At 45.9% G+C, this 14,468-nt stretch overlaps 1 protein-coding gene across 1 annotated transcript in view; it reads right to left on the bottom strand.

The window, feature by feature from the left end:
- Positions 1-14,468, bottom strand: part of pkib (protein kinase (cAMP-dependent, catalytic) inhibitor beta) — an 81,798-nt gene that overhangs the window by 3,017 nt on the left and 64,313 nt on the right. The window contains exon 2 of the mRNA NM_001122945.2: positions 6,408-6,576. Coding sequence (NP_001116417.1) covers positions 6,408-6,552 — 145 coding nt within the window. The 5' untranslated portion in view covers positions 6,553-6,576. The remainder of the gene's footprint in view (positions 1-6,407; positions 6,577-14,468) is intronic.

Below are 14,468 nucleotides of genomic sequence, written 5' to 3' on the forward strand. Positions count from 1 at the left end.
GAAAATGGGCAAATGTTTCTATTTATGGGTTAACTATCCCTTTAAGACCCCGACTCACAAACCAGAGTCTCTGTTTATTATTTAAAACAGGATAAATTATGTATGATGTGGAATAAGCAGTACATTCATCAGTGTACTGCTGAGAATCTCCAGCGTCATCACAAACCGCTCATAAAAGATCATTTGCAGGGATCATGTGTGATGCCTTTGAGCTTTATGGGGAACACACAGCAAATCAACAGTGTTTGACTGCAGGCAATTACTGAAGCGCAGGACGCCTCGGTCATGATCAAACACTCCCAAGAAGGCTTTTGAAATCATACTTATCAGAAGTGTGTGCTTTGAATCAAGGTCAGTGCTTAAAGGCATAGTTCACCCAAAAATGAAAATTCGGGTATCATTTACTAATGGTCAAAGTCAAGGTTTAAAAATGAGTGGGATCTAATGATAAATGTTTAGTTTTAGTATAGCTAACTATTCAGCCTAATGAAACTGCATAGCCTTTTGATATGCTTGAATATTGACAGTCTGTTTAATTTATTTTTATTCTCTTCATCTTTGTTAATGTATTTGTTTATATCCATGTAATGTTTTAATCTTTGTAAATTGTTTTGCACGGGGGTTTTAACAGCATTTGACATTGATATTTCGTACAGGTACTGTAATATCTCAATGATCATTGCTTTTCTCTTTTAATAAACCGTCCATATACTTTTTTTGTTTGAGGCCTGTCAATTAAAGTCTGTGAAGTGTTGCCAGATTTTGCTATGAAAAACAAACGAACAAAATATCACAAAAAAAAAAAGCTCATAACTTGTATTTTGCCAATTGGATGGTTATAATATAATGTGATGGTTACAATAACTTGATCTGGTAACATGGCGGAGAAAAGGCTTACAGGCTGTTCACACTGAGACTGACAACTTTACATATAAATATAATGCTGAACTAAATATAAAGCAAACAACGTTCTCTTAATCTTTTTGCAATACCTGATATGTTTCTAGCACACCTGACCAGTGAGTCCAGCTTGTGTAATCCATATAATCAGTGAATGTAGTGATCTCGTAACAGTGGAATAAAAACAACACAAATTATTTTCCCCCAGCATTTTTAAAGGAGGTAACACAACATACCTGTCAACATTGGCATGTGAAATGAGGGATATCCCCATCATAATAAGGCACTTATTTGGAGGGCATATAAAGGACTTATTATAAGGGATATATTTGGATTTTTTGTTTGATTACATTAAATAACAGAGGTGTCACTTCTAACATTAAAAAAAAGCATTCGATTGCTTTCCTAACTGTTTATGCTCATTTAGGACAAAATTAGTTGTGTTTGAAAAAAACCCACCCAGATCGACATCTTTAGATGTTATTACTATTAATTATGTGCATAAGTCGGTTCAAGCACGAACCCAAAACCCAGAGTGTCCACTTTTGCTCTGCCTCAAATTGCGTGTGAAGAATCCATTTCGGAAACAGCATCTATTTATTACTATGAAGCGCATCAGCTGACAGTCACGCACCACTACATGACTGATTTGAGGATTGCTTAGGAGGGGTGACGACACCTGTAATGAAAAGGAAAGGAATCCCGCCGTTTTTATATTTATTTTTAAAGTGTTTTCATGCCTGAATAAAACAAAAGCACAGAACAGTCTCACATTTAAGAGCAAGGGGCGTCCCCTGGTGGTTCGGCGGTATGGGTTGTGTATAGGGAGGATCAACTCTTTAATGTGTATTGCCATCCTTCAGAGAAAGACTAAAAATACGGGTGAAATATGGGAAAATACCTTTACGGGATGATAGCGGGATAGAACTGTAAAACACAGGAGAATCGCGGGAAAAAGGGAGGGTTGACAGGTATGTAACACACAGATGCCAAAACTATACTGTATACCTGAGGTACATTTATTAATATATTTCAATTTGCTAGCCTGGCTTACTTCTGTGTAAATTTCTTTATCATTCCACCCATAGTACTGTTTTCAAGACAGTCATTGTCTTTAAATAATATTTGAGCAGAGGGCTTAATATTAAGTGTGCTTTTCCACAATGTAATGTAGCCTGTAGTGTTATTTGTGTGAGCTCTTTATATTTCAATGGATTCTGACTATCAGTGTTTTATCATTTATTTGTTGAAAACGAAACCTTTTGAAAGTAATCTATTCTCTGCATTTTTATCGTTATAGCTGTTGTCTAAACTCTGCTATCCTTTTACACTCAGAACAATTTTCAAAAAGGTTGTCTTTATTATTATGCTTATAGTTAACATGCTTGGCGTGAACATCCCTTTCCTCAACCTCTATCTGGTCCAAATCAAAGTTTTTAGTTTATGGTGAGTAAATTGTAATTTCTTAATTAACTATGAACTGAATTAACTGTTTTACACCTCAGTGTTGTAAAGACAATGATGTGCTTTTAGCTTATGCTTTTCTAATTGCATTACCCACTTGTAACCAGCAGGTGTCCTAAGAGTGCTGTTTTTATCTCTTCTAACCAGTGAATCCAGCTCTTGTAATTTTCTAGTGATTGTAGTGATCGTCCAGTGTAGTGGAATAAAAAAAACACCACAAATAATTTTTCCCCAGCGTTTTACAAGGAGGTAACACACAGATGCCAAAAATATACTGGTTACCTGTGGTACTTTTTATGCTTCAGTTTGCTAGCCTGGCTTACTTTTGTGTCATTATTTATTATTCCCTCCCATAGTATAACCAACTATTTTTAAGATTGTCATTACCTTTAAGTCAGTGGTCTCAAACTCAATTCCTGGAGGGCTCTGCATAGTTTAGCTCCAACCACCTCCAACTCTCACCTGCCTAAAGCCTGGTTTATACTTCTGCGTCAAGTGACCGGCGTAACCCACAGCGCATGCAACGCGCGTGGCTGTGCATTTATACTTCTGCGCGTTGTCTCTGTTGGTCTGCATTAACACTTCCGAAACGCTAGTTGGTCAGGTGTAAATGTTCCTCTGTGTCGAGTTTCTTCGCTGCTTTTTTGATTTTCCTGAACATTTCCGGGATGTACAAGTGGCTCAAACTCGCTCATTTTGAGGCAGGAACCGGCGGACATGCAACAACTTTAACTATGAGGTAAACACAAAACAAAACTTTCCATCAGGAGCTCCTTCACGGGACTCCACACTTGTAAACAATCGCTCCATCAGGCTCGCACTATTCACGCGGCTCTCTGTCCCGCCCAGACTCGTCAGCGCTACCAAGCCGACCAATCACAGAGCTTACGCTGCGCGTCGTTGCGACGTGTAGTTACATTTTTTGAGAGGTGCACGTCAGCGACGCCGACAGCCACGGCGAAGGGCTGTGGTCAGCGCCGTAGCATACGCCGGTGTTTGACGCAGAAGTATAAATCAGCCTTAATAGTCTCTAGTAGTCCTGAACACCTTGATTAGTTGGATCAGCTGTGTTTGATTAGGGTTGGAGAAAATCTGTGCAGAGCTGCGGCCCTCCAGGAATTGAGTTAGCTTTAAATAGTATCTTTAAATTGCGTGAGCCCTTTATATTTCAATGGATTCTGACTAGCTTACAGTTTTATCATTTATTAGCTGAAAACGAAACCTGAAAGCAATCCCAACAATATTGTTTCTATACATTTTTATCATTATAGCCACTGTCTGAACTGCTATCCTTTTACATTCAGAACAGCGCAAGGTTTCTAGCGCATCTGACCAGTGAATCCAGCTCGTGTAATCTTCTAGTGAATGTAGCGATCATCTTGCATAGCGGTATAAAAACAACACAAAGTATTTTTCCGCAGCAATTTTAAAGGAGGTAACACACAGATGGCAAAACCATACAGCATCGAGGGGTTTTATTTTTATACTTCAATTGACTAGCCTGGCTTACTTACGTTAAAATTTGTATCAATCTCTCCAATAGCATAATTAATTGTATTCAAAATAGTGATTATTTTTAAATATTAGTGTGCTTTTCCACACTGTTGTTAGTAGCTTTAAATGCACAAGCCCTTTATATTTTAGTCTAATTTCTGGTTTTGTTTTACATTCAGAACAATTTTTGGAAGAAGTTTTTTTAGTTAGATTTATAATTATCATGTTTGGTGTGACAACCCTTTACTCAACCTCTATTTGGTCCAAACCTCTTTAGTTTTTAGTTTATGGTGAGTAAATTGTCATTTTTTGGATCAACTATCCATTTAATTAAATGTTTTACATTTTACTGTTGGAAAGTATTAAACATATTATTAATATTTGCCTTTGAAATTCAAAACAAAATAGGGACTAAAGACTAATGAATGACTTTCTGACAGCATCTGGTGGCAGCGGAACTTATATTCAACCTCCTGATGACAGCTCGATCTCAGAAAAGCACTTAAGCGTTTGAAGAAAGTGTATTTGTGATGAGAGAGTGCTCTTTTCTCTGCCTTTTAGAAAGAGGTGTTTTTGCCAATTGCAGTTCAGTGTTGCATAGCAAGGCATTCTGTCAACATCATGGCCCATTTTAGACATCAAAGATACACACAGTGTGGATTAAATTAGCCTAGTTAACTTACGCACTGAACTAGTTTCTAGCCATGTTTATTGTGTACTGTCCTTACATCACTTTTAAGTTGAATTACAGGTATTTGATTTATAGGACAATTTTTTTCTTAAATTTCACATCTTAAAATGTTTAACTCTCAGTCTATAAAGGATGATTGATTGAGAATCAGTCATTGCATCAAATACTGATTTTCCCACACCTATGAAGTTGATTTGGATTTTCTTAAACATTACAGATGTTGATTTTAATTTATTTTAAAGTCTAACTGAATTCAACACTATATTTGTGACATAGGTAATGGTCACAATAGGGACAGTGATAGTGCATTTAATATATTAAGTGATACTATCGTTCTCCAAAAAAAGAGAATAATGTTTATATGGCATGTTTTCAGACTTTTTTATGACATGAAAGTATTTTGTAAATTGATAAAGCTGCTGATATCCAGTTAATGCACAAGTACGTATTTTGAAGGCTTGGTTGTGTTTATAAGATGCAAAGCAATGTGTGCTTATGTTCATGCTCAGCTAACATGAAAACATGTTTTTGTGGTTCCTCTGAAAGACTCGCCTCAAGAGGCTCTGATTGGTCAGCTAACATAGTGTGCTATGATTCGCGGGCTGGCTCCACATCACTCCCTCACACGCATGTGCTGTTGCACTGTGTTAACAGTCCAGTTGGAGGCTCAGAGCAGCTAAAATGAATCAGACAAAAATCAAGAGCACACAGCTCACGCGTGCTCTCTAAAATAAAATCAGACAAGTGTCTTTCACATATAATCGGAATAAGCATGTGTAGGTAAATGAAATGTTCGCATATGTTTTGCGAGTTTGTTATTTGAGATGGAGAATGCACAGAAAGCGGCCACATAGAGAGACACGCATCGAGAGACACTGCAGCGCTGCTGAAGATTGTGGGTGTTTACAGCGGTTTGACTGCTAAATACAAATTTGTAGCTAAATAGTTAGTGGTGCCAAACAGCATTTCCGGTTGCTTCCATCCTTGTTTTTTATGTCCCCGCTACAACGTACCAATAACTCTAGAAACTGTGCCTGTATTTGATAAATTTTAACAAATAAAAATACTTAAAGGTTGTGGGTCAGTCCACAGGTAAGAGGAGTTTTAACTGACTCCAGCACTGAACTGAGAGAGATACTGGAAGTTCTCCTTTGTCAAATGCTAGCTATATATTTTTATATAATTCTCAGGAAAATAATTAAATTTAAACTGTAAACTCGTTCGCTGTAGGCTTTGCTAAGCTAACTCTGTAAAGGCCAATGTCTTCCTTTGCATTAATGTATTACATTCAGAGATGTTGTTTATGTTCACACAGCTACATTACACATCGACTAAAGTTTAAAATATGATATCGTAGTAGACCACCCCTTTAACAGAGCTATTGCATTTACAGAGTATTTCCTATTATATTTGTTCTTCTGGAATTTTTTTAAATATATTTTTTTAAGGCCAATATTATTGAAATTGTTATTTTTCGATTGGTTACAGAACAAACTACTGTTATCCAATGACTTGCCTAATTAACCTAACTTGCCTAGTTAACATAATTAACCTGGTTAAGCCTTTAAAGCTTGCACATTAACTGAAAACTATATATTGCTAAATAGGTAGTAAAACATTTTGTACTGTCATCATCACAAATACAAAAGAAATTAGTTATAATAAATAAGATATTAAAAATATTATGTTTAAAAATGCGCTGAAAAAATCTTGTTAAACAGCACTTGGGAAATATTTGAAAATTAAATCAAATTTCACATGAGAGCCAATAATTTGGCCTTCAACTGTATATTTATATGAGCGACATATACATTGAGACTATGTGGCATTTATTGCGGAACAAAAGATAAAGCAGCACCTCCTACTGTGAGTTCGGCTAGTTTATCAGGTAGGTCGGCGGCTCCAGGACCAGCCGTGGAACCTAGAATGTCTGGCAATGCATTCCTCCGGCCAGTCCTGCCCGTGGCTGCAAAGTCAGAGACAACAGGTTCCACATCAGTCATCTCTGGTGGTCTTCATAGCATCATCTGAAACAAACCAGACAAAACACAACCGCTCAGTCACGGACATATGAGGATTAAAGAAGTTTAATGTTTACAGCTTAGCAGCAGTTCTACACAATATAATAGACAAGATCTCAAACGTTTAATAAACTCCAAGATTAAACAGATCGTTCACCCAAAAATATAGATGTATGGGCTACACATTTAATTTTTTTTTTGGAGAACTATCATTTTTATTTGTGCTGCTTATACATGCAATTCAAAAACTGCATGGATGAAAGAAAAACAAGCCTTTTCATGGACAAAAGTTTGATTTATGTGCGTAGAGTAATGAAGTTTGCCCAGCACGCTGGCTGTTTTAAAAAAACTTTAACTGATACAAAACACAAACGTTTCGGCACAATGCCTTCCTCAGTGTGTGACACAATCCTCTCACTCCACCCTTTCCTCCCACAATCAATCACATTGCGTCATTGGTTCCCCTTCGGGGGGAACTTCAGCACTATAAATGGATTTGATTTGTAAAATCCACGCATTGGGAGGATTCGGATCAGAAGCCGCTTGTCTGGAGAGTATTGAACGGGCCAATGAATGAAATTAATTGGCAGCGTAAGCTTGCGCAGGTGTGCGACATCTGCAATTATCTCAGCATATAAGCACACCTGAAGCCAGCAGACGCCATCCTTTTTGCTTCAGATCCTTTCTGAGTGAGTCGATGAGGGTTCCTCTTGCTGATCAGCACTTCAGAGCGAACGAGTGTGTCTCCCGGTCCAGAGTGGGTCTTCGCGGTGGCAGACGGTCGAGCTGGGTTACTTCCTTGCCTGCGGTTCTTTGGGTCCGGTCCTCCAGAGCGGTGCGTATAGTTGCAACTTTCCTAAAAGAGCAACACAGTCGTGCAGCACGTCCTTTTCAGGATGGCGCTCCGACTGTGCGTTTCTGGATGCGGGGGTTTCCTGGCTCCGGATGATGGACACGATCACTGCATTGCATGTTTGGGGGTCCAGCATGTTAATGCGGTGCTCGCGGGCGGTTCATGTCGTCATTGCGATGCCATGACCGTTGCACAGCTAAGATCGTGGCTAACTTTCGCAAGAGAGCGAGCCACCCCAGTTGCCTCCTGTTCTAAAAAAGCAGTGGGCGCTCGGGCAGATCTGAGGGTTTCAGCGGGAGATAATCCGCCGCCCACGGGCTCGCGGACCTCTCGCTCCTCACGGCGCTCCATCCAAGCTTCGGGTGGTGAGAGTGATCCGTCTAACCAGATGGTAGCTCTCACACTCGCTGACACCGGAGATCAGATGTCCTCCGCGGCATCGGAGGGTGGGCTTTCACTGTCCAACGAAGATCCGGACCCGCTCGCCCCCTCCGGGCAGGTGAGCGCTGTCAAATCGGATCCTGAAGCGGACATGTTAGCCGTGCTTTCCCGGGCTGCTTCGGCCGTGGGGTTGGAGATGGTTTATCCCCCAGCTCCGCGGCCGGACCGACTAGATGGGTGCTACGTAGAGGACCAGAAGGCGAAGCCTTCGAAGCCTCTCGTCCCCTTCTTCCCGGAAGTGCACAGTAGGCTCACGCAGTCTTGGAGGGCACCTTTCTCTGCCCGTGCTGCGTGTGCCTCCGCCCTCACCGCACTTGACGGCGGAGCTGCCAGGGGGTATGAGGCGATCCCGTCAGTGGAGCGCGCTATCGCGGTCAATCTTTGTCCGCGCGGCGCCTCTACGTGGCGGGGTTTGCCCCGCCTCCCGTCCAAAGCCTGTAGGTTGTCTGCCTCCCTCGGAGCCAGAGCTTATAAGGCTGCAGGCCAGGCTGCTTCTGCTTTGCACGCAATGGCCACCTACCAGCGCTACCAAGCGCAGGCGCTGGCCGAGCTGCACGAGGGCGGGTCCAACCCAAGCTTATTACATGAGCTGCGCACCGCGACCGACTATGCTCTTCGGACTACTAAGTCCGCCACGTGTGCGCTGGGGAGGACGATGTCCACACTTGTGGTTCAGGAACGCCACCTCTGGCTAAACCTGGCCGATATGCGCGACGTTGACAAAGTTCGCTTTCTTGACTCGCCCATATCCCAGGCTGGCCTGTTCGGCGACACCGTCGGTGAATTCACCCAGGAATTCAAGGCGGTGAAAGAGCAGTCGGATGCGATGGGCAATGTCATCTATCGGCGTGGCCGTAAGCCCGCTCCGCCCGCCGAGCCATCCACCTCCGCTGTTCCTCGCCGAGGGCGCCCGCCAACGAGTGCTGCCCCGCCCCCGCCTGCGCCTCCGGCCAAGCGGGCGCGGCGTTCACCTCGAAAGCAGGCAGCCCCTCCTGCCCAGGGCGCCGTTAAGTCCGGTAAACGGACCGCGAAGCGTCCCTGAGACAGGCCATCCGGAGAAGAGGAAACTTGCTCTTTCCCCGCTGGAGGGCGGGGCCCCGATAACAACGGTACTTTTCAGTGCCACCAAAACATCAGTAAAAGAGCACTTTTTCCCTTCCCCGGATGTGACTGCACGAGTTCTGCCAGTCCGGGACGCGCTGCCTTCCGGCTCGCAGACTCTACGTGCTTCGCCAGTGGCTCACGAGCGCTGGGGGAACGGTCTCCCTTCCCTCAGCCCTCCAGCCCCCTCTCCGGAGTCAGGGTGCGGAGCCAGAGCGAATCGCTCTCCTCCAGCTCTTCCGCGGGACCCTCGTGCTTCCCGGATCAGCACACCCACTCCGCGCTGCCCCACTGCTGGTACGTCAGCGATTGTAGCGATGACTCCATTAGCGAGGGCTCTGCCTGCCTGGTTAGCGCGGGCCAGCCCCTCGCGGTGGCTCATACGCACAATCAGACTCGGTTACGCGATTCAGTTCACGAAACGGCCCCCCAAGTTTACGGGCGTGTATTTCTCCAGGGTCAACCCCCTGTCCACCCCTGTCTTGCGAGAGGAGATTGCTGCCCTCCTGGCGAAGGGTGCAATCGAGCCGGTTCCTCCAGCCGAGATGGAGAGTGGGTTTTACAGCCCATACTTCATCGTACCCAAAAAGAGCGGTGGGTCACGGCCAATCCTAGATCTGCGCGTTTTGAACCGCTGTCTGCACAGGCTGCCGTTCAGAATGCTCACGCAGAGGCGCATTCTCCAATGCGTTCGTCCTCGGGATTGGTTTGCAGCCATAGACCTGAAGGACGCGTATTTCCATGTCTCCATTCTTCCACGCCACCGCCAATTTCTGCGGTTTGCGTTCGAGGGTCGAGCGTGGCAGTACAAGGTCCTCCCCTTCGGGCTCTCTCTGTCTCCGCGGGTCTTCACCAAACTCGCGGAGGGTGCCCTAGCGCCCCTTCGGCTCGCGGGCATTCGCATACTCAATTATCTCGACGACTGGCTGATTTTAGCCCACTCGCGGGAGCAATTGATTATGCACAGGGACAAGGTGCTTCGGCATCTCCGCCCACTGGGGCTTCAGGTCAACCGGGATGGAGCTGGACTCGATCACCATGGTAGCGCACCTCTCCGAGGAACGCGCTCGCCTGTTGCTGAACTGTCTGAGGGAGCTCGACAGCAAACTAGTGGTCCCACTGAAGTTCTTTCAGAGGCTCCTGGGGCATATGGCATCCGCAGCCGCCGTCACGCCGCTCGGGTTGCTCCATATGAGACCACTTCAGCACTGGCTTCACGATCGGGTCCCCAGATGCGCATGGCACGCGGGCACACACCGGGTCTCGGTTACTGCGCTGTGTCGCCGCGCCCTCAGCCCTTGGAACGACCCCTCGTTCCTACAGGCCGGTGTGCCTCTAGGACAGGCGTCCAGCCATGTTGTTGTTTCAACAGACGCTTCCAACACGGGTTGGGGGGCCATGTGTCGCGGGCATGCGGCTGCGGGCCTCTGGAAGGGTGCCCAGCTGCATTGGCATATCAATCGCCTAGAGCTGTTGGCAGTGTTCCTTGCTCTCCACCGCTTTTTACCGGTGCTGGAGCGGCAACACGTGCTGGTCAGGACGGACAGTATGGCGGCGGCGGCGTATATCAACCGCATGGGGGGTATGCGCTCTCGCCGCATGTCTCAGCTCGCCCGCCGTCTGCTCCTCTGGAGTCACCCGCGGCTGAAATCGCTGCGCGCCATTCACGTCCCAGGCACGCTCAATCGTGCAGCCGATGCGCTCTCACGACAGCTGTTACGTCCTGGAGAATGGAGACTCCACCCCGAGTCTGTTCAGCTGATATGGGCGCGATTCGGGGAGGCCCAGATCGATCTGTTTGCTTCCCCCGAGAACGCTCACTGCCAGTTGTTTTTTTCCCTGACCGAGGGCTCTCTCGGCACGGATGCACTGGCCCACAGCTGGCCTCGGGGCATGCGCAAGTATGCGTTTCCCCCAGTGAGCCTGCTCGCGCAGTTTCTGTGCAAGGTCAGGGAGGACGAGGAACAGGTTCTGCTAGTTGCGCCCCTTTGGCCCAACCGGACCTGGATATCAGAGCTCTCACTCCTCGCGACGGCCCTCCCCTGGCGGATCCCTTTGAGAGAGGACCTACTCTCTCAGGGACAGGGCACCATCTGGCACCCTCGCCCCGATCTTTGGAACCTCCACGTGTGGTCCCTAGACGCGAGGAAGACTTGGGTAACCTACCGACTGCGGTGGTTAATACCATCACTCAGGCTAGAGCCCCCTCCACGAGGCGCGCCTACGCCCTGAAGTGGAGTCTATTCACTGAATGGTGCGTCTCTCGCAGAGAAGACCCCCGAAATTGCCAGATTAGTGTTGTGCTCTCTTTCCTTCAAGAGAAGTTGGACAGCAGGCTGTCGCCCTCCACTCTCAAGGTTTACGTGGCCGCCATCTCCGCTTATCATAGCGCGGTAGCTGGCGGCACCGTGGGAAAGCATAACCTGGTCATCCAGTTCCTTAGGGGTGCTAGGCGAATTAATCCATCTCGCCCCCCTCTCATGCCCTCTTGGGATCTCGCCCTCGTTCTCACGAGTCTGCGATCCGATCCCTTTGAGCCACTCGAATCAGTATCTCTAAGATTTCTGTCCCTGAAGACAGCTCTGCTGGTTGCGTTGGCTTCCATCAAGAGGGTCGGGGACCTGGAGGCATTTTCGGTCAGTGACTCGTGCCTGGAATTCGGGCCGGATTACTCTCACGTCATCCTGAGACCCCGCCCCGGTTATGTGCCCAAGGTTCCTACCACCCCCTTTAGAGATCAGGTAGTGAACCTGCAAGCGCTGCCCCCGGAGGAGGCAGACCCAGCCCTTTCTTTACTTTGTCCAGTTCGCGCTCTGCGCATTTATGTGGACCGTACTCAGAATTTTAGATCATCTGAGCAGCTCTTTGTCTGTTATGGTGGTCGGCAGCAGGGAAGTGCCGTATCAAAACAAAGATTATCCCACTGGATTGTGGATGCCATTTCACTCGCTTATTCGAGTCGAGGTCAGCCGTGTCCCCCGGGAGTTCGTGCACACTCCACTCGGAGCGTTGCATCCTCTTGGGCGCGTGCACGCGGCGCCTCTCTAACAGACATCTGTAGAGCTGCGGGCTGGGCGACACCCAACACATTTGCAAGGTTTTACAATCTGCGAGTGGAGCCGGTTTCCTCAAGGGTATTAGGTAAGCCTTGGTGATTGAGGAGACAACTCGGTAGGGTGTTGAAACACGCTTGCTGCGCCATTCTCCCTAACACGGAGGTACGTGCGCCTTTTTATCTGTCAGTAAAGTTCCCCGTCAGGTGAGCCCTGCAGATTCCTCCGTGGCCCCCAGCACTGACTCAGCGGAGGAGTCACTTGCTGGCCCACTACGTTGTAGGTCTGCCCGCTGGTCAGCCCGCGTTTTGGGTATAGGTGCCTGCTATGCGTGATCCCCACTAGGCGATCCCATATGCTTATTCCGCCACGGTTAAGTCCCCCCCCTGGGTGGACCCGTGTCTTCCCTCTCCGCTAACCACTCTTTTGCTATGCGTACTCCCCCTTTTTAGGGCTAGTCCATATGTAAATTCTGCCATCTATCCCCCCCTTGGGTAACGGATGGCCTCCGCAGCGTCCTCCCTATCGGGATTGCACGCTTCCCAACGTACTGTCGTATTTCCTAGAATTATCTAGATGCTCACGACTTCCCAAAAAATATATCTAAATCCGTAAAACTTCTGTTGAAGTAGGATAAATTAGGGCCAGGGACACGTTGGAGGACCGCGCCCCCCATGATGTGGGTGCGTCACGCTTGCTTGACTATCTCCTCATCGGGGGTGTTGGTAAGGTGCAGTCATTATGGCGCTTTCAATGGGCTCCCAATGCGTGGATTTTACCAATCAAATCCACTTATAGTGCTGAAGTTCCCCCCGAAGGGGAACGTTCGAGGTTACTAAAGTAACCCTTCGTTCCCCGAGGAGGGGAACGGAAGCACTATACTCCGTCGCCATAATGACTGTCCCTTAGCTGTTTGAAAGTCTCTTCAGCTTAAAAGGATGGCGTCTGCTGGCTTCAGGTGTGCTTATATGCTGAGATAATTGCAGATGTCGCACACCTGCGCAAGCTTACGCTGCCAATTAATTTCATTCATTGGCCCGTTCAATACTCTCCAGACAAGCGGCTTCTGATCTGAATCCTCCCAATGCGTGGATTTTACAAATCAAATCCACTTATAGTGCTTCCGTTACTTTAGTAACCTCGAACGTTAGTCGGCCACTCGATGATTAAAAACAATCTCATTTTCATTTAATTATTCCATAATTAACCACACAAGAAATATTTACCTTCATCTACAAAGACATTATTTCACAGGAAAATAGCATATCAGTTATCATTTTTTACTTATTTAAGTCTACATCAAAACAATAAAATTCCAACTCACATCATCACTTACACTTAGAGGAATGAATGAGGAGTTGGACCATTCTGTGTTTCTTCAACAGTTTGTTGCAACGCTTGATGTCGCCCCTTTCAAAATGAATGGGAAGCATTGATGCTGACGCCCCATGTGAATGGGCCGTAACTCTCCCGAAATCGTTTTCTCTTTATCTTTTTAAATTAAATGCTCATTTACTACATCCAATTAGCTCACATTAGAAAAAAACAACAAGCCACACCAACTATTTTATAATTTAATACAAACACAGACACAAGTCACAAATCAAAAAACAGTCACAGTTTCCGGTTCATGTGGACTTTAAACATTCAGTCACAAGAAATTACAATTTTAGTCACTTTACGAAACATGAATTGTATTTATGTGCCGTATATATGAAATAAAGATTTTACAGTGTTATTTAATTCATGTTTAATTATTCAAAGATACTGCTAGACTCCCAGAAAAAAAACATAAAGTATTTATTTCATTTGTAACTTTGCTTTAACAATATTAATAATAATCCTTACATTTTTATAGCACTTTTCTAGACACTCAAGGTGCTTTACACATTGGGGGAATCTCCTCATCCACCACCGGTGTGCAGCATCTACCTGAATGACGCGACAGCAGACATATTGCACCAGACCACACACCACACATTGACTGATTGATGAAGCGAATTATGATATAATGATGGTTAGGAGGACAGAGGCCAGTGGGCAAATTTGGCCAGGATGCCAGAACTAAACCCTTACTATTTCCGAAGGACATCCAGGTATTTTTAAAGACCACATAGAGTCAGGACCTCTGTTTAACGTCTTATTTGAAAGACGGCTCTCACTGAGAAGTATAGAGTCCCTTTCACTATACTGGGGCGGCAACAATCTAGCTTTCCCACGTGGTCTACCATCCAGGTACTGACCTGACCAGGTATATCCCTCCTTAGCTTCAGTGGGTGACCATGTGAGAGCTAGCTGTCGGCTTTACCATATTGATCATTGAGTGTGATTTGGTTTATTACATTTTAAGCAGATGGGCTCCACTACAAACTTCTATTAATCATTAATTGCATCCTTCTTGCTGGTGAGGTGACAGTGCTAACCACTGAGCCACTGTGCCACCCTATCCT

Source organism: Danio rerio, chromosome 20 (genome assembly GCF_049306965.1).
Source record: "Danio rerio strain Tuebingen ecotype United States chromosome 20, GRCz12tu, whole genome shotgun sequence".
NCBI lineage: Eukaryota > Metazoa > Chordata > Actinopteri > Cypriniformes > Danionidae > Danio > Danio rerio.